Source organism: Urocampus carinirostris, chromosome 13, assembly GCF_059441175.1.
Source record: "Urocampus carinirostris isolate Australia breed hairy pipefish chromosome 13, RoL_Ucar_1.0, whole genome shotgun sequence".
In the NCBI taxonomy this organism is placed as follows: Eukaryota; Metazoa; Chordata; class Actinopteri; order Syngnathiformes; family Syngnathidae; genus Urocampus; species Urocampus carinirostris.
In genome coordinates, this window is record NC_142361.1 from 31,445,527 (window position 1) to 31,466,642 (window position 21,116).

The window sequence follows — 21,116 nt, forward strand, 5'->3', positions numbered from 1 at the left end:
TTGTTTTTTGGTTTCTACGTGTAATACAAATATTTTAATGTACTAACATTTTAAATAAAGATTACAGGTTCTTCCACGCAACCTCGTGGAAGACAAGGGTTCACTGTACAGTGAGTTAACTTTTGCACCGAGTACCCTGGTATTAGTGTTTATATGGTGTTAACTAAAGTGGAAAAAACCTTCGGCATATGGCTACTGTTGCAAAAACAAAAAACAAGTTCACTTCGAAAAGTTTAATAGTTGAAATTTAGATGTTTTTTTCCTTACTCTGAAAAACACTTAGCGAAGAGGGGAATGAGCACTAGCACCACTTAGTATCAATATTGTAGAACCTTTTTTAACAAAATCTTATATATGACCAAAAACGTTGCTAACAATTTGTACTTTTTAAGTTATAAATGCACTCAAATGAGTTTAGTCTGTGTGGCTGGCACGGCGGATGGGTGGTTAGCGCACAGCCCCAGATGCAGAAGTTCAGGGTTCGCATGTGGATTGAAAGGAGTCTGACATTCTAAAGCCTTATTGTATATGAAAACATAAAGTCATTTTAAAAAATCCATCACCCATCCATTATCTGCACCGCTTAACCTCATTAGGGTCGCAGGGGTGTTGGAGCCCATCCCAGCTATCCTCAGGCAGTGGGCAGAGGACACCCTGAACTAGTTGCCAGCCAGTTGCAAGGCACACAAAGACAGACAACTCACTCGCTCATGCAATTTGGACCGGACAATTAACCTGAATGTGGGCGGAAACCGGAGTGCCCGGAGGAAACCCACGTAAGCACGGGGAGAACATGCAAACTCCGCACAGCTGGATTTAATCTTATGACCTCAGAACTGTGCCGCCATGCTGCCCCATTTTAAACCATGTTTGTCTAATTAAAAAAGTAAATTAAATACCCAGGAAATAAAAATAGTGAATATAGGAGCTTACTAGACAAAGTAGATTATACCAACAATCAACTTTATTGGATAACAAAATGTATGAACATCAAAAAAAGAAAATAAATCACCGAAAATGAGGTTTATATGCATAAAAGTGCTTTGTATCTATTCAACTTAACCGCACTTCTCAAGTCAGGTGGCACCACAAAAATCCCAGACGAAAACAGTAGTAGCGTGACAACAAATCTTTATAAAACTAACATGATTTTAGTACGTTTTAGCTTGGACTGTAATAAGTGACTTGCACTTTTAGGAAGAAGAAAAACACTCTTAGTCAACATTCATGTTGAGGAACACATCGTACAAACTGTACATGCTATTTTAACACTGTGATACTTAATGTAGTAGAGTATACAGCGGTCGGAATGTAACTTCTTCAGGAATGTTGTGAAAGTGAATATCCTACATTAAATCTAAGTGAGAGTGATGTCTGATGACTCGGCTACATCGATGACTCTGAAGACACCGACCTTCTCCCTTTTCTTTTCCCTTTTGTTCTTTTCTGGAAACACAGAAAGGGTACGTTTCATCAGGAAGACAAATATAGGCGGAATACTATTTTTACATTTTTGGTTTTCAGTCTCTTTAAAAAAAAAACTACAATTGACAGCTGCTCAAAATACCATAAAATACAGTATATCTGAAAAAAGGGGAAAATAAGAAAAATTAAAGGTTTATTCTGCTCGCTTCCAAAGAAAAATGCAATTTTATGTTGGCTTTTGATAAGTTGGTGATAGGGATGAGTGGAGAGGTGTTGTAAAAGGATAGTAGGATGTTTGGAGGTGTTCTAAGGGATGGGCAGGGCACCTGTATGATGCGGCAGGGGTAAACCCTGACCCGAGTGACATGGCCGCTTACTTGTGTCCCGTTTCATCTGGAGGGACGAAAGCATGACCAACTTGCGAAGGTGGTTAACTTGTTTGGAAATTTTGGTTGGCCGCTGCAAATTTGTTGCTACTTTTTCCTTTTTTTGTTTTTGTGTATGTGTGTCTTGATGTCTGTCATCCCTCTTGAGGGAGATAACCGGGGTAGATAGATAAATGTTGGCTATTGAACACCTGCAAAGAAGATTGCTTAAGATAACAGGGTTGGCTGACTATTATTGCACACAGTTGATTATTTTTTATTATTGAAAGCTAGTGGAGTTTGCATCGGTTTGCCAATCATTGTGTGATAAAGTTAAAACTTATATGAACTCTATGTTGGCAGAATTAAACAAATAAAAACAAGCATTAAGGTAAATAAATGTATTAGCATTGTCCGGTGGCCGATCGGCCACCACACACGCCAGGGCTACGGCCACTCTGCCCCGAGTCTCCGGCCACACTGCCCGCCCCCGTGTGTCTAGTTAACTTCTTTCACACAGGAAACGGATAAATACACCGGAAATGCGACTTCAAAATAAAAGAGTACAAAACTGATAAACGTACAAGAGATGCAATTAGACTGATTATAGAAACGTTACTTCATGTGTGTGTGTGTGTGAAAGATTGTTTTTATATTTAGGAATATAAAAACAAGTTATATTCACACAGTGTATTCTGAGAAATGTTACAACCAAAACGACCAACCTATCATTGTGCTTTTCTTTGATTTCCACACCCTTAAGGGTTGATCTGCTATTTGTAACTTGAGGGTTTGTACGGTCTACTCCTATTCTCATTGTAAGCTTAAAATTTAATTGATGTCTATAAAACTATAAACTTATCAATATCGTTAAGCGTTTTAAGAAATACAGTAAAGTGCATTTCCCTATATAGATTGCTGAAGCAAGAAATATCCTGAGAACCTCATTTTCAATCTGAATCCCCCAATAAAAGGTCTTTTATATTAATGTCCAAGTACCTACCCAGTAAGTCACTACGATCCAATAAAAACTCCAGGTCTGTATTGCTGATCACCTGACCGCGCGAGGATTTCAACTCCCTGAAAAGGACAGAAGTGATCGTCAACATGCAGCACAGGAGAAAAATGAAATGTTATCGACAATTTGTATGAGGATCACTCACTTCTCTGTGCCTCTGGCTCGGAGCAACTCCATCAGCTCATCAAGATCAATGCAGCTTTTTTGTTGGTTTAACTCTGCCCTGCCACCTTTGAATTTATCTGTCGGATAAATATTTTATAAATTAAAAAAAAAAATCATCCAGGTCTTACGACATTTCCTTTGATGTGAGATGTTACTACTAAGAGACCAACCGCCACACACAATAAATTGATTAAAATAACAAAACCGAGCAATGACACAATGATAACCAATTAAATTGAACTCTTCCAGCTATTGCCTATTAGCAACCGACTTACTCTTATGGATGACCATCTGTTCCAGTTTCCTCTTTGCTGAAGCTCTCTCCAAAATCTTTTGGTCGATGGTATTTGCCGTGACCAGACGATACACCACCACTGGTTTGGTTTGTCCGATGCGGTGACAGCGGTCCTGTGCCTGCAGGTCTGCCTGGGGGTTCTGAGAGGAAATTACATTTCATAGGAAAACAATTGTTAGTTACACTGATGGCCAATGAATTTTAACTCCGTGTTCTGTTTTCCCTCATGTTGACGTACCCAGTCACTGTCAAAAATGATGACAGTGTCGGCAGCAGTCAAATTGATCCCGAGCCCCCCAGCTCGGGTGCTGAGCAGAAAAATGAAAACTTCGGGGTCTTTGGAAAACTTTGACATCTGGAAAAAAACATACCTATTAAATAAGTAGCACTTGACCTACTTCATCAATCACTATTATCAGTTTCAAACTCACATTTTGTTCCCTCTCAGCATAGGACATAGTGCCATCCAATCTGCTGTATTGGAAGCCACGCAGATAGCAATAATCCATTAGAATGTCCAAGATGGAGGTCATTTGACTGAAGATGAGCACCTACAGAACAAGTCATTTTTTTTCATGTATTAGAGTAAATATTTCTACCTCTAAAAAAGCCGGCAAAGGACAGATTATCCCAAACTCTAAGGTTGTTGTACCTTGTGTCCCCTTTCCTTGAGCGCAGGCAGAAGCCGATCCAGAATGAGGAATTTGCCGGAACATTGTACCAGCTGCTCATCAATCTGTTTCAAGATTGGCAAAAGAATATGTCTAAATCAAAAAAGTCAAACCAAAATTCTCTATGGCTTTTCAGGCAATGAATCAACACTTAAAAAAAAAACAATCAGTGCACAATAAGGAAATAAAATCCCCCTTTTTTTCCGAACCCAACAACCCAAAACATATTTTGATGTAAATAATGGATTTCTCGGTCTTTACTGGTTGACCAAGGCTGTTTGTTTGCTTCGCGTATATAAATACAAGATAGTTTGTTTATCTTGAAGGCGGGATTTTGTGTGTGTTTTTAAGCGGATTGTTGGTTATTTAGTAAGGTCTTGATGTAAATTGCACAAACTTAGCTTATATGTGTCTGTGCAGTATTGACAAGTCTTTATGAACTACGTGGTGTAGGACGAGACATTCTTTTCCGAACAAAAAAACAGCTATTGTAATGTGAGTGTCTAAAATTTATGAGAAAAAGTTAGCGGACACCAGGGCAGACAACTCTGAAAAGTTGCCTGCCCAGCCATAAGGTTGCCTGCCCCAATTTTCACAACTTGAAACACAAGACGACTAATTGCAAAAAAACCATTGTTGCAAAGTATTAAGGATTGATAATCAGAATATATAACAGAACACTTTCAAATTAAGTTTATTATAAATCTACTTATAACATTCATTGCACGTATATGACATCACTGTTTTCCATCTGCCATCAGTATGTACCTACATTTACTCATCTTCATTCATGCAATGTTTGCGTTGCGTCGTCTGCTACAAGAAACGTGAACTCCTCTTTCCACCATGCTTTTAATCTACGTTTACGTTTTGTAGCGTCATACATTTTGCTTCCTTTGAATATTAATTCTGGGGCTGAGGTTTTGGCTTGATTCCTAACAACTTATTTTCTTGTGTTCTCTGTGCATCTACTTTGGAAAATGATATGCAAATGCACGACCTTATAAGGCTCGGAAAGTGCGAAGTTATTGGATGAAGGCTTCTCATTGGCTGCAGAGTGTCCAAATTGCCCAACGAACTGAAATTCCGAAATTTCCAAACCGATCCAAGATTTCGAAATCGGAATAAAGCAAACGTTTGATTTGAAAAAAATAAAATTAAAAAAACTAAAAGATTTTTTTGTCCTTCTTGAAAAAAATGTCGTCCACCGGGGCAAAGACGTTGTGTAAGTTGTACGCCTGGCGTAAAAGATGCACGCCCAGGGCGTCCGGGCAGACGTTGTTTCAGACACTGGTAATTGTATATTGGACTGCAAAGGTACAAATATATCTAGAATTGTAACAATATATGACAAAGCCTTCATGCCTCAGTCAAAACCGAATAAAAACAAATCTCAAAATTCATCTCTTTACCTTAAAATCTTGTGTGACGGGATCCAGAGGGTATTCAACCAGATAAGGATGGTTACAGCAGCGTTTGAGCAGCATGAGAATATTTTGCATCTTCAGGTTGATCTGAGCATCTAGACGACACTGAATGTCCAGCACTGGAGTGGTTCTATTGACCCAGCAAGTTATGTCAGCCTAACATCTGCACTTTAAATAACACTAACACTAAAAAGTTTTGGTTCTGACCTCTGCTCTTGCTCCTGCTCCTTTTGTAGCTTTTCAAGGTATTTCTCCAAGCCTGAAGGTGTGTCGTCATCTTCTTCACCGTAGTCTATCAGTTTTCGATTGTGACGCTTCGGCCTACCATCTGGTGTCAAACACACAGCTGCTTCTTTCTGAAAGACAGGATTTCCCCCCCAAAATTTGAATTTACATCACTTAATCAGTGGCAGGCTTAAAAAAAATCCAATGAATTCTCAAAAGGAAATCCATAAGATTATTGACAGTCTTTTGAAATATTTAACAAAAATACCTTATCCTGACCAAGCACTTTAGCGATGGTCTTGTTCACTACAGCAGTGTAGAAAGTTTCCTGTTTGGTAGTCAGAGGAGCATAAACAATGATCTCCTTCTTTGGAGGAACCTCCAATGTCACATCAGTCTTCAGTCTCCTCAGCAAGAACGGAGTCAGAATCTTCAAATAAGGAAAATATCATTGGTCAACAAAGCGATCCAGAAAAAGTTGCTAAATGCAAGTTGAGTCAGGGACTGACCTGATGCAACATGCTTAAGATGTTCTGTTCACGCTCTGCAGCCACCACACTCTCTGCCTCGCCGAGAGAGTTAATATCGAACCAAGACTCAAAGCTAAAGATAAACAAAGACATTAGAACATTAGCGTGAACTTGAATCGTAATACTAAAAGGTTTTTTTTTAGAAATCCATGCAATCTTGAACGGTAAATAATTTGATTTATCGGCCCAAGCATACCTCTATACCAGGTGTCACCAATATTTTTTAACCTGAGAGCTACTTTCTTTATTGATTAGCAAGAAGGGCTACTAACCTATAGTTTATGTTGACAATATCTGTGTATTATTTGTTGTTGCAACATCCATTGCTCATGTGCGGTCCCTTCTCAAGGTTTCTTCATTTTCCTCATGTTGAGGTTTTTGAGTTTTTCCTTGCCCTCATGTAGGTTTGAGATCTTGGGATGGTGTCATAATAGTCTCTGGTTTGCAATAATCTGTGGTCTGTGCAGACCTTGTGATTAAGGGCTATACAAATAAACATGACTTGACTATTTTGATATACATTTCTTAAATAACTTATGCTATTACTATGTTGTTACTATGTTAGTAGCAGGTTGTAATTGTTGTAAGTTACATAAACCACCAAAACAATTCAGTTAGAAATAAAATACTTAAAAATTGCAGTGACCCATCACCCGTGAGCTATTTTCAGAACCTGTTCGCGTGCTAACCAGGTGTTCTTATGAGACTACCCGGTGCACACAACGTTGGGAGACCCCTGCTCTAAAAGCATTAGCATACTTTTAACTTTAAAAACATTTTTGATACCATGATAAAATGTCCAGGGATGACCTATGTAGAGCATCCAAATGTTATTAAAATGATATTTTCAAATTGGGAAAAAGACAAAAAAAACATCCCAGTAGCATTTAAAAGAGCCATTTTTGGTTGAAAATGCTTCTTAGACAATGTTAGCACTTATAAAACTACAAACAACAAAGTACAGATCCGTAATAACTTTACAAATAAATGGATTTAGTGATTAAAACATAAATTGTTTAATAGTTAAAACAAATAGTGGAAGACAACTGGTTTCAAAAAGTACTTGTGATACCAATTCCTTTAGATTTCACTCTTTGTCTAAAGCCAGAATGGAAGTGAATTAAACTAGTCTTTGTATTTAAACCAAGACCGCTATTTAAAGGAGAATGGACATTGCCTGATTTTTTTCAAAGGAAATGCGTTGTCATAATTTCCCTTATATTGGCGTAGTACACGACAAAAATTTCTAGGTGTAGTAGCTCTATGTGTGAGCAAAGCAAATTTATAACTGCGTTGATATTTTGAGCACCAGCTACAACATAACTTATACTCTTAAATCAAATCTATAACTACCAATTGATAGAGGAAAGTTCCACATTTCCTTCATAGTGCAAGCACAAGAGTGTTGCTAACACTGACTTTGTTGCGCTAGTTTTAAAAAAAATAATCCAAGAGAAAAGAAAAATTGGCATGGTTGAAATTTCGACAAACTTGTGTGCACATTTAAAGAAAAAAAGCAACTTTAAAAATATAACATGTCGTCCATACTTTGCAAATTACATTTTACCTATCACCACCATATAGTTATAAATCCAAAAAATAAAACACCGTCTTACCTCTTCAGGTCGTCAAAGACCTCAGGCAAGAGAAAATTAAGAAGGGACCACAACTCGGCCAAGTTGTTCTGTAGTGGTGTCCCAGTAAGCAGCAGTTTGTTGTCGGTGGGCAGCATCTTCAACTCCTGGACTAGACGACAGTTCAGGTTTTTGATTCTGTGCCCTTCGTCCACGATCAAGTACTTCCATTGACAGCGCTGCGGGGAAAAAAAAAAAAGTAAACATAAAAAGTGGTGTCCACAACTTGAAAGTTTGTGACTTTCTGCTGCCATCTCCTGGCTTAGTTATGATTGCAACCTCTGTCAGATAACAAGTACTCAAGTACTAATAAACTCTTCTTTCATCTTTTTGGGGTGGAGTTTGGACTATTTGAAATTACTTTTTTACTTTTACCGTTTTCAGGCTGCACCCAAAAAAAACAAAAAAAACCTCGGAACACGAATAAAAACCTTGAGTCCCCTCGCAGTGTCTGAAACTTATGACAAAAAGTTTGCGGACACCAGGGCAGAAATCTCTGAAAAGTTGCCTGCCCAGCCATAAAGTTACCTGCCCTATTTTTCACAATGTGAAACACAATAAGACGACTAATCGCAAAAAAAAAAAAAAAAAAAACATTGTTGCAAAGTATTAAGGATTGATAATCAGAATATATAACAGAACAACACTTTAAAATTAAAAAATAACATTAATTGCATGGATATGACATCGCTGTTCTCCATCTGCCATCAGTATGTACCTGTATCAACTCATCTTCATTCATGCAATGTTTGCTTTACGTCGTCTGCTACAAGCAACGTGAACTCTTTCTACGATGCTTTTAATGTACGTTTACGTCTTGTTGCGTCATACATTTTGTTAGCTTCTTTTAAATCTTTCTTCTGGAGCTGAGGTTTTGGCTTGATTCCTAACCACTTATCCATTTTTCTTTTGTTCTCTGTGTGTCTACTTTGGAAAATGATATGCAATTGCACGACCTTTTTATTTCGAAATCAAAATAAAGCAAACGTTTGATTTGGAAAAATAAATGAATAAATAAATACGAAAGATTTTTTTTCCATCTTGAAAAAGTTGTCGGCCACCTGGGCAGAGACGTTTTGTAAGTTGTACACTCGACGTACAAGATGCACGCCCTGGGCAGACGTCATTTCAGACACTGCCCCGAGTTACGAAAAACTTTTTAAACTTAACTTTATTGAGTATATTATTTTAAGAAATGTTTATTTTTTAGTACAAAACCGGTTACTTATACAAGCCTTAAGCATACAAAATTTAGCACTGAAGCAACTTATGAACAAATTCAACTTACGAACGATTGTCTGGAACCTCGTCCGTAAGTAGGGCAGCATCTGTCATTTCTTATAAAGTGGCAGGAGTTTTTGATGGGGGGCGAAAAGCCGTAGTATAGTTGGAAAAATTGTAGAGATGGCAGGTATGAATAATGAAATGATAAAATGATCTGCATTTATATAGCGTTTTTCAAGTCAATGACTTCCCAAAGCGCTTTACAATGTGCTTCACATTTCCCAATAGCGGCCTTGCAGCCATGTAAGGCGCGAACCTGCTTAATGGGAATATTAGGGGTTCAGTGTCTTACCCAAAGACACTTCGACATGTATCACGGACGAGCCGGGATTTGAACTGGGTTCCCTTGATCCCAAGACGAGCGCTCTACCTCCTGAGCTACTGCCGCCCCCATACGAATTAATACGAATACTGGTATTAAAGTAAAAGTGACACATAAAAAAAACTCAAGTACAGTGACATCTTACATCATTATATAGCATAACAAAATAAGACAGAATCTAGATGATACCTGTAGGTACTTTCGATCGATCATGGCAATCTCAAATGAAGTCACGACAACTGGACACATATTGAGGGACCCTTGGGATTTGTGCATTAATTTCAGCAGTTTTCCCCTCTCTTTTTGAGGCCCATGATAAAGCAGCACCGATACCTGTGGGATAATTTCAGGACAAAAGGAAATTATATTCAAAATATTTCATTTTTTTAATTATACTGCAGGCTTAAACATGATAAACTTCAGTAAAAACCATTTATCCTCAGTCATAATATGGATCCCTCTTACCTCTGGTGTGAAGCGCTTGAACTCATTGATCCAATTAGGGAGAGTGGAGAGCGGAGCCACCACCAAAAAGGGGCCCATAACTTTCTTTTCAATCATCATGGCAATGTGTGCGATACATTGGATGGTCTTGCCCAGTCCCATCTCATCAGCGAGGATCCCATTGATGCCGTTCTCCCACAGCATCTAAATCCAAAGCGGAAACTTCATCATTTACTTTTCTTTCCCCTACAACACAGCTTATTCAAATGACAATCATAATCAAGTTTTTTTCTGAACTAAAATGTATGTATTTGGGTATTATGCATTTTTTTCGACCTAAAAATAACTCAAAAGTTTGGGTGCGCATTGTACGCAAGGTCTTTTGGTTGTATATTACCATACTTTGTATTGTCTGCCCCTTTATCAGAGTGGAGGACAGTGCTGTAGTTTCTTTCCGCCGCGTGGCACTGTGAGAAATCACCAAGCATCCACCCTGAAGAAGAAAGCCGGCTTCTACCTTCTGGTTTGTGTGAACACACACTGCACTGTACCTCTAGCACGCCAAGAACTTTGACGTTTTTATTGTTTATTAACTCGTACATTCATTCACTATGGTTGGTGTAAAGTGCAAAGAAGAGGCGGTTTCTTTGGAAATGAAAGTGGAATAAGAAAGTTTGATGCGGTTGAGAAAATGGTTGGACTGCTTTTCTTTTGGTCACTTTTTACCACGGAGGAAGAAGTCGCCTAACTCTTCCAAAAGTAAGTTGAACTTCATTTTATCTATCTTTATAGTCAAGTCATGTTTATTTGTGATGCCCTTAATCATAGCGTCGTTTCTCAAAGGGCTTCACAGACCACAGAATGTCAATGCCTAATGTGTAGAATTGTTTTTCAGTCTTATGCTTCATCATTTAGCCTGCTTTGTTACGTTATAGAGCATATTATTTCATCAAACATTTATTTTCAGTTTCAAAACAATATAGGTTACTTATTCAAACCTTAAACATACATTCCATACAAAAATATAGCACTGGAGCAACTAACCAACGATTGTTCTTAAGTAGGGCAAAGTCTGTACAATATTTAAATCATTTGCGTGGACATTCTATAATAAATACGGCAATTCTCGATGGCTCGTGTGAAGAAGGCGAGGTGCAGCTTAATTTATTGCCCCCACTCAAATGTGAGTTAAGCATTGTTTTGCACAATTACTAATATCGAGAGTTATACAGTTTGAATTCAGTCTTCTCAATATTTTAAATGATGTATTGGTACCTCTTTGATAGCAACTCGGGCTTCAAAGAGGACAGACTGCATATAACGCTTCTTTCAAGTTTAAATTTTGTCAAGCGTGCCCAAAATCATGGAAATCGAGAAGCGAGCCAAATGACTAATGTTAGAGAACGGAGAAAAGAGAAAATTTATCCTCAAAGATATACAATAAATCAGTGATGTCAAACTCAGTTTGCCTCGGGGGCTGGATCCAGACTTCACATAATGAATATTCACAGATTTTCTTGATGCATTGAATGTGTTAACTGGTTTATTTTAATAGTTGAGTGAGAGCAGTTTTACACCTGAAACAACTCACCACCTAGTACAAATTGAAGGAGCTCTTTTACACATTTACTGCCCTTTAATGACATACTCAAATTTATGGCGGGATGGATTCCGCACATGGTCTGTATGTTTTACATACCTGATATAATACCCAAAAAGTACAATGAGGAAAACAATTCTTAAATATATCTGATGATGAATATGACTTGAAAAGACATTAGATAAATATTGTAAATTTTATTTTGGTATTGTTTACATAGTCAAAGTTGTCAATACATTTTTTTGTTATGACCACAAATATTCAAAAGCATTTATCACTTACAATGCTAATTTTGAGCCAAGAAAAAGGAAAATACAATTATAAGTTGATTTTTGATCAAGGTTTCTTTATTTTCCTCATATTGAGATTTTTGAGTTTTTCCTTGCCCTCATGTAGGTTTTAGATCAGGGGATTGTGTCATAATAGTCTGTGGTCTACGCAGCCCTTTGAGACTCCTTGTGATTAAGGGCTATACAAGTAAACATGACCTAACTTAATTTTTAATAAAAAAATGGGTGTGTCCATGTTACACACGGATAAATACATTAAGTTGGTATTTAAGATTTCAACACTGGGCAAAACATAAATGCATATTTTGTAAATCAGGCCGAAACTACTTACTCGAAGCCACTCGATGCCCTCGATCTGGTACCACCTCATGACTCCTCCAGTAAAAAGCTGTGGTTGTTGAGCAGGAACTGGCTCGCCATTCACTTTCCTGTCAGGGTCCAGGAGATGTTTGGCGTTGTCGCGAACCGCCTCGGACAAGCGATTCTTGATCTCTTGGTTGGAGTCACTCATGTTTTCGATATCATTAGCATCTAGCTTCTTCTGGGCTGTGGTCGCTTCCTAATAAGAATTTCAAACATGCGTTAGCTGAGGCCGCACAGTAGTTTAAATAAGGCAGATTCATCTTAAATTAAGGGTAATATGAAAAAATATTCTAAATGTAAGTCAAAATATGGGGAAACGCCTATTACCAACTAAAATCTATTCGATATGACGTAGCGCAATTTTGTAATCGCAAGACACTGCCGTTTTTTTTCCCAACGATTTATAGTTCCATGTTTGTGTTTTGATCCGCCTCTGGTATTTGCGTGATCGAGCGTTTGGCCAACCAAAATTGCCAGAGTTTGGGTTTTAACAGCGCTGGCCAATCCGAGGGAAGTTTTAAGGCACTAGCCAAACAACGGTGAGGCAAAGTTTGCAAGCAGCACGCTATACTACACACCCACATGTAAGCATCGTTTGAGCAGACAGCAAACCTCAAAGCTCTACAGAAGATTGTACTGATTTCTTAAGGTTAAAGCATGTCAGTGATTTAGTACTCACAAAAAACATAACTAGCACAGGATCTGCACTTTTCTTTTATTATCAAATTGAAAGTTACAATACTGGTGTGAAAAATCGTAATTAAGTTTTTTCCAAAATCATACAGCCCTAACACTCATCCCACAACCTTTAATCTTCTATTCAAGATACAGAAAAAAAAAATCAATCGGAATATTTTCTTAAACTAGTTATAAAGCACTTACACATCATCTATTCAAAGAGGCTAAACTCCTTAAGTGGAATTTCTTTGGGGAAGGTGAGTCAAATCCCAGGATTGGTTTACCCTTATTGAAGGCTAATTGGTCAAATACAGGTACCTCACAACTTTTACTGTCCCATCCAAAAGAAATCGACACAAAAACTATAAACTCAAATCTTGGAACAGCTTGCATAATAATTGAAAACTTGTCACGTCTTCAAGAAAATACTAATCAAAATTCAGCCAAGGTTACATTAATGAATATTAGAAAATACAAGCCATATTCATTTATTGTTCTGACTTAATGTTATGATCACTTATTGAAATTGTTTAGTCTAATTTTATGTGTGATAACAAATTATAATTCTACCTTTAATTTCTGATTTTTTTTTAAATTAAGTGTTCATGATTATTTCTCTTGTGTGATGATATGTGATTCGTATCACATACAATACCTTATTTTAATAATCGGATTAAATGATTTAATTAATGTGAAAAGCGTTTGTACTGTCCAGGGGACAGGACTTCAATAAACTTTGCCTTTTTTCCCTCGTTTTGTCAGTTGTTTATGAAACTTGTTGGTTTTGAATTCATTTTAACCTTGCATCTGAAAATTAATGGAAAAAAATAAAAATATTAATCAAAACACTTTACCTCTTTCTCCACCTTAACTCTCTTTGCCTGGGACATGATCTCCTATAGAAAACAAGGTAGAATAAAGACATGCTCTCTTTGCACGGAAATTCAAAAGATATCATACTTCTTTAGACATGACATCAGAAATTTTGTAGTCATCCTCCCTTCCTCTTTTCTTCTTATCTGATTAAGACAGACAAAATATTAAATCATAATTTGAATGTAACCAAATAAGATTCGAAGTAGGTTTACACCGATAATAGATAAACATACCTTTTCCAGGCTTAGGGCTTTTTGCAGGCTACAAATTGACACAAAAAACAACAGGTTTACTTATGACTCATGATTATAGCAAATATGATTATAAAAATAAAGTTCCTCACTTTCTTGGCTTTCTTTTCAAGCTTTTGCTTCTTAATTATCTCCTGGTAAGAAGAAAGACAATTCAAATTACTATCTTTTAAAGTCAGTAATATCCAAAAAATATCATCCCAATGTGACAACCCCTTCATACAGTACCTCATTTTGTTGTTGCTCCATTTTAGTCAGCAGAAACTTAGAGTAGATGTTACTCTTCTGCAGCAAATGTTGCAGTCTTTTAAAACGGATCTCTTGAGTTTCCCTGTCTGACGACTGCCGAGCCTAGCAGTGACATATTGTGATACAAACCATCAGAATGCATTTCATTTGATAAATATATAGTGAGGTGGCAGGCAATATCCACTAATAAAAGGCTTTCCCACCCCCCTATAAACCACTCAGCTAAACATTACTATAGGTTTATCATCAAACAAAAAGGAGACTGTCAGCTAAAATGGCAACACTACAAAAGAGTATACAATACAAACATGTTTAAATAAAATCAAATTTCCTCCGGGCACTCCGGTTTCCTCCCACGTTCCAAAAACATGCATTTCAGGTGAATTGGCCGGTCCAAATTGTCCCTAGGTGTGAATGAGCGAGTGAGTTGTCTGTCCCCGTGTGCCCTGCGATTGGCTGGCAACCAGTTCAGGATGTCCCCTGCCCACTGCCCGGAGATGGCTGGGATGGGCTCCAGCCCCTCCGCGACCCTAATGAGGATAAGCGGTACGGCTAATGAGATGAGATGAAGCTCATAACAGTGGCATGTTTAATGTGATGTGGGCAACATAATATGTAAGGGGGGCCGGGATTCCCATCTGTTGAGCTTATTTTTTTATTAATAGACCATTTTATCAAATTTGTTTTGAATGAAGCTTATTAATATCTAATGTCCCTTTTTTGAGCACTAAATTTGCCAGTATGCATTCTTTTACAAAAACATGGCTAGCTCAATTTATTTTGTTTTGCATGAAAAATAAATGTACAGTGGAACCTCTGTTTTCGAACGTCTCTCAGTTCGAACAAATCGAAGTCCGACCAAAAATTTCGAGAAATTCTTGCTTCGCTGTTCGGTCAAAAAATCGGAGTTCGAACGCCGGTAATGCCTGAGTGCGTACGCTAGGATGCGATGCTGAGCGGCGTACGGGTGTTTTAGCCCCTTATTATACCTCCGAAGAAAGTCAGTGCAAGCAGCGAAGTTGCTACAGGTGAAAAAAGAAAAGTAGTGCGTACAACTATTGCATTTAAGAAAGAAATAATAGCAAACTATGAAGGAGTTGTGCGAGTGTCTGATCTTGCTAGGGAATACAGCATGGCTAAATCTACGATCAGTACGATACAAAAGAATAAGGAGGCTGTGAAATCTAGTGATGTGGCTAAGGGAGTGAGTGCTATAAGCAAGCAACGGCCGCAAGTTTTGGAAGAGGTTGAAACACATTTGATGATTTTCCTCTCCCCACCGTCCACCTGCGCCTTCTGCTGACCACCACAAAGGTAAGAAATCCTATTCATAATTCTTTTCTTTTTCCTTTTTTTATTTTCACACGTTCATGTTAGCGTAATCTTTCGTACGGAAGATTACGATAACGCCAACATACGATTATCCTGGGTTAACTTTATGTTTACGTTAAACATTCAAGGTAAACATTCAGGGTGTTGGAACGGATTAAAATCATTTACATTATTTCTAATGGGAAAAATAATTTCAGTGATCGGAAAAAAAAAAAAAAAACGGTTTTCGAACAGGGTTCTGGAACGGATTATGGTCGAGAACCAAGGTTCCACTGTATATGTAAAATAGGAAAAATAGCAAGCGCAGAAAACTGTAGGCATTTGTATCAGTAGTACTTTATTTACCATTCTATATTAGCATTATATTTTCACCATTTGGGTGGCCAGATCAACGAGCCTGACGGGCTGTATGTGGCCCACGGACTGTAGTTTACCCACCCTTGTATTGTAGTGATTAGTATGATTGATTAGCAACAAACCTTATCCATCATTTCCTGCACTTTCTTCTCTCCTTCTGCCATTAGATGTTGCTCCTCCTCCTCCATTTCTTTGGTAACAATCGGTTCAAATGACTCACTTTTCACACCGGTATCTTGGGAACATGTTAAATAAATGAATTAGATGAATGAATGAAAACTTTATTTCGAACACTATAAAATAAAAACAGGACAGAAACAATGACTTAACAAAAATAATAACATGTTTGAAAAGGGGTAGTAAGAAGCAGACGCTTATTTTCCCTACCCTTTCATCTTCCCTATTAAATACATTTTACAGATAGCTCCTCTTGTGTCTAATATAACAGTCTTACTGATATACATATAACATAGGTCAGATATCAATAATAACAATAGTCACATATTTTATACACTAATCATCGTAGTACCCATCTATTAACGTTATAATGCTACTAGTCACTAAATATCATTGTGACACCAATGATAATAAAAACAATGGCATTAACAACAGTTATGATATAATAATAGTAACAATAACTACAAGGTTAACTATAGTATTTCCAATCTCTAGTATCACTCATACGCCATTTTCTCAATCCCTGTATTCTGCCAGTATTGTTTTTTTGTAATTATATTTGAACACGTGAATAGTTGGACATTGTTTGATCTTGTCTTGTAAATTGTTCCAAAGTTTGACTCCACACACAGACACACACATACTTTTCCTGGTGGTTCTCACCTTTGGGATTTTGAATTTACTAGAGCCTCTTAAGTTATAACTTCCCTCTTTCCGAGTGAATAATTTTTGGATGTTTCCTGGCACTGAGTTTTTGTTGACCTTAAACAGCAGTTGTGATGATGTAAATATTCAGGATAAATAGTGCTGTGTTTGTGACGGACTATCCACCCTCCAATAATGTTAAAAATGGGGGGAAATCAATAACATGATCCCCACAAACAGTTAGCACAAATTGGTCATTCGTCTAATCCCTAAATCCCTTCTTTATGGTACTCATGTCTATGTTTCCTGCACAATGTTGACTGCACGATGTTTACTGCTCACCTTGCACAATGTTGACTATTTTTTTTTGCACTATGTTGACTATTTTTGCACCAAATGCATATTGCACAAACCCTTACGATACCAAGTGTATGTAACATCCTACATGCCATCATTTCTTTGTGTAAATTATAACTATGACCTTATCCTCCTTGTTTTATAACCTTATCTTCTCTGTTCCTTATCTTCTTGGTTTCTTTACCTCACTGTGAATGTGTGAAACTGGAGTGGCATGCCCAATTTTGTTGTCACAATATTTTAACCCATTTTGTAACAATGACAATAAAGGTATATTCTAGTCTATTCTATTCTATTTACCCAGAGTATCTCCAGTCTCCATTGCTGTTCCCAGTGGCTCCTCAGACTCATCAGGTTTGGGACAGTGAGGGGAAACACTTCGCAGTTCTTGTTTAGTGCTGCCAATGGATAGAAAATTGCTTACAAAAGGAAATGAGGTAAAACAAATTTAACATAGGTTGCAAAATTTTCTTACTGGTAAATTGTCACTTGATCAAGACCATTATTTTCGATATTAATGGGAAACTTACACCAAAATAACTCTGATATAACAATTGTTGTATATTGCATTAAAATGGATATTCTTAAAAGTAAAAATGCACTTTTGTTTTCATGTAAAGCACATTAAACGCCCTGCAAACGTGCACCCGAGTACCGTAAATCTGAAAACAAGGTAGGATTATGTTGTTGCACGCTCGTCGGCAATTGTGTATTACGACACACGAATTAAAGACTTACGAATATCTAAAGCTAAAAAGTAGACGTTTTTTCTCAGCTTTTTAGTGTGGTCTGATGTTATTCCCGACATGGCATCATAGTTACATCATATTAAGGACTAAAAACGACTAGAATCGAGTGGGAATTTTAGTTGACGTAAAAAAATAAGCTTATTCGATATTACATAACACAAAGTGTTGTATTATGACATGAATAATTACAAGCGAGCACGTGGTGCAATAGTTAACTTAAATTATCAAAAATAACATGCATCTTACCAGCTCATTTTTGCCGAGGGATGAGACGACGCTTTATTTGAAGAAAAAGTAAATATTTAAATAAAAAATTAAAAGAAAGAAAACACGTGGGACAACTACGAATAAGTTTGTAGGACTATAGTGTGATCACAACCGTCTGTAAAAACGTACAAAAAATGGAATCCGGGTTAATAGCACTGCTGATAAACTGCAAAAAAATTACCGAATATTAGTTAAAATACTAGATTAAATTGACGCCATCATAATCTTCCTCTTTGATAACGCTGAGTTTCAACGCTGTCAAACTACAAGAGTTTAGAGATAGGCGAGGACCCCGGTTTTGGATTTTCAGACTAAAATCCGACTCTAATCGTCTATGACAAATACATTACTTGAATCTTATATGCTTTTATTTTGAAATAAAATAATTCGTATTTCGGTACTCTATCCACATAAACTTGACTATCTTGTCGTCAGCATTGTGAAAAGGGCGGCGCTTCTACATTCCTTTCGCGCCAAATGATGGCGAACACACCATTCCATGGATAGGGGTGCCTGTAACAGTGTAAATACTATTGTGTTTTTTAATGAAAGCTAAAATGGAAAATGATAGGGCAAAATAATTTACATATTTATATATATATGGTATAAAATACAAATTTATCTTTGTGCAACACAATGTTATATAGGCAACAAAGAAAAAGAACATTAGTCTTATGACACCCGTCAAAATTGGTAAATGAACCAAACCGACTCCCTACTGATAACAGGAAATCATGATTTTATACCTGTTTATAAAACATGAATATTAAAATTATAAACCAAATAATCTCTAAACGAGCAAACAAAAGCAAAGCACGGTTCCTAAATTGCAAGGGGAATATAAAGAAGTATTGTATTTTTGTATTTGTGTAACCGCGGTGTACTTGTCCCACCAAAGATCCACATTCACGCTGGACTGGATGATGAGGTTTTTATTACAGTTACTGCAAATGGATGAGTCACAACATTAGCTTTTCTGTTGGCTTTGATCTCTTTGATCTCATTGCAGTTCTCTCTGGTAAGACTGCCAACAAAGCATATCAAAGAGCTTTCTTTTCACTTTACAGAAAATACATTTTAGAATATCACAATACATTTTTACATCTTTACATTTTAACAAGAGATCGTATAGTGGATTTTTAACGTTTACAATGGATTCAACATATTTTTCTTTCGTCTGAATTTTAACCAACATCGTCCTTTTTTAATGTATATGAAAAATAGAAATAAAAACAATAATGAGTATAAAAACGGGTACAAGTTACCTGCAAATGGATGAGTCACAACATTAGCTTTTCTGTTGGCTTTGATCTCTTTGATCTCTACAAGGGGAATTCATAATTTAGTAAAACAGAAACAAAACGAAAATAAACCTAAACAGCTTGACAATATCAATCACATTACTGTGCATGTTGAGAGATTTGTCAGCTGGGGTTATAATGTTTAAAATTAACTTCTTTTGTGGAGCACCAAAAGATGTGTCTTACCATTGCAGTTCTCTCTGGTAAGACTGCCAACAAACCCCGCCTCCCGGTCACATGTCAGAAGCTAAAACCAAACCCCACCCCATACCAGCAGATAGCACTGTTGGACTCATCATTGCAGGACATTTACCAAAAACTATACACATATTTCAGCAGGAATTTCAATAAAACAAAAGTTATTATTACACCCGTTACATATAAAATATGAATATTACAATTATAAACCAAATCATCTCTAAACGAGCAAACAAAAGCAAAGCACGGTTCCTAAATTGCAAGGATAATATAAAGAAAAATTGTATTTTTGTATTTGCATTCTCTTGTTTATTTTTCTTCTTAATCATGTTGCAACAACCATCACAACACCAAAATTAACAAATAACCTCAAAAGGAAAAGATATGACAGGTTGAAGCCAAGGGTTTATAAGAGACCCGTCCCCAAATTAACTCTGGAGGCTTCTCTCAATCATAAAAGCAAATTACAGTATCATGTCTTACATCAGGGGTCTAAAACTCGCTGCCCGAGGGCCAATTGCAGCCCCAGTGTGATAATTTGAGGCCGCTCCCTAATATGAAAGTTAAAGGGACAGTGTTTATTATTTTCCCACTACATGTCGCTGTAAGCACAACGGGAGAAGACGAAATAGCGAGACTCTAAGTGACCAAACCTCATCTTATTACTTTAGAAAAGAAATTTAAAAAAAAATTGAATAAAATAATCAAATAAAAAGGACCAAAAAGACAACAAAAATGAAGACAAAAATATAAGACAAAAAGCAAAAGTCAAGAAAAAAGGGAAAAAAATAGGTATGAAAAGAAAAGAGAAAATTGGCTTTTTTCCCCCTGTTTTTGTCTTTTTTCTCTTTAATTCCTTTCTTTTTGTTTTTTTCTTTCTTTTCCCCTACTTTTATGTTTATTCCCATTTTCCTTTCGCCTCTTTTTCTTATTTCTTCTTCCCTAGTTTTATTCCTTTAAAAAAATATTTTTCCTTTCTTTTTGTCTTTCTTTCAGTCTCTGAGTTTGTAGTCTTCCTTGGACTCATTTTTAGTTGCACTACACATTACAGCGACATCAAGTGGACACACATAAAACACTGTCCCTTTAGGAACAGCAGAATAATTCTATCAGCGCTGTTTTTGTGGAAAATCCCATTTGACCCAACCTCACTTTGATCCAAGCTTCAGCGGCCCCCAACTCAATTGAGTTTCAGATCCTTGTCTCACATCATTATAACAACCATTTGTTAATCTACTTCAAAATTATTGCATTGTTTGAATCACGATACATACCGTTTTACCATTTCGCAAATATTCTTTTCTATTTTTCTCCTCCTTACACTTCCTCCCTACTTAAGGGGAGTGAAAAACATTCTGGGGGGAAAAAATTCTGGAGTAGGCGTGAGAAGTGTCATTTCTCATGAGACTCAGGAAGAAGACTCGAAAGTAATTAATCAATGATGCAAAAAGTGACATTTGTTCTTTTGAGGGACTCTCCTTGTATGACTGTGGCATTAATTCTGCAATGTCAGCAAGATTTAAAGTGAATCATGTATTAAAGTTCAGTGGCAACTAATTTCATGGGGCTTACGCAGTGAAATTTAAAGTTGCATTCGCTGACTTTAGAAAATTGTAGCTTT

At 36.9% G+C, this 21,116-nt stretch overlaps 1 protein-coding gene across 2 annotated transcripts; it reads right to left on the bottom strand.

Moving 5' to 3' along the window:
- Positions 1 to 942: 942 nt before the first annotated feature.
- On the bottom strand, positions 943 to 18,271 carry hells (helicase, lymphoid specific). 2 transcript variants are annotated; one of them, XM_088351527.1, is made up of 23 exons: positions 17,976 to 18,271; positions 17,281 to 17,378; positions 15,924 to 16,036; positions 14,092 to 14,214; positions 13,956 to 13,997; positions 13,846 to 13,873; positions 13,697 to 13,755; positions 13,591 to 13,632; positions 12,027 to 12,254; positions 9,827 to 10,009; positions 9,551 to 9,694; positions 7,738 to 7,934; positions 6,101 to 6,194; positions 5,860 to 6,021; positions 5,574 to 5,722; positions 5,352 to 5,496; positions 3,921 to 4,004; positions 3,700 to 3,819; positions 3,507 to 3,623; positions 3,249 to 3,408; positions 2,954 to 3,050; positions 2,794 to 2,870; positions 943 to 1,446 (listed from the first exon to the last, which is right to left on the bottom strand). In XM_088351527.1, exons 1-23 carry the CDS (start codon positions 17,981 to 17,983, stop codon positions 1,358 to 1,360), a joined length of 2,559 nt encoding a protein of 852 aa, XP_088207653.1. In that variant the 5' UTR covers positions 17,984 to 18,271; the 3' UTR covers positions 943 to 1,357. The 2 variants fall into 2 exon arrangements, with proteins under 2 accessions (XP_088207653.1, XP_088207652.1); XM_088351526.1 differs by lacking the exon at positions 17,976 to 18,271 and adding an exon at positions 17,456 to 17,629.
- Between the last annotated feature and the right edge of the window lie 2,845 nt (positions 18,272 to 21,116).

What these genes read in the sequence shown, in the direction of transcription:
- hells (XM_088351526.1), bottom strand. Translation starts at nt 17,550, where the DNA reads ATGCAATATACAACAATTGTTATATCAGAGTTATTTTGGTGTAAGTTT. An exon ending in GAGTTAAGGTGGAGAAAGAG is followed by an intron (nt 12,255 to 13,590) that starts GTAAAGTGTTTT and finishes AATTCTTATTAG; the next exon opens with GAAGCGACCACAGCCCAGAA. An exon ending in CGAGCCAGAGGCACAGAGAA is followed by an intron (nt 2,871 to 2,953) that starts GTGAGTGATCCT and finishes TGTCCTTTTCAG; the next exon opens with GGAGTTGAAATCCTCGCGCG.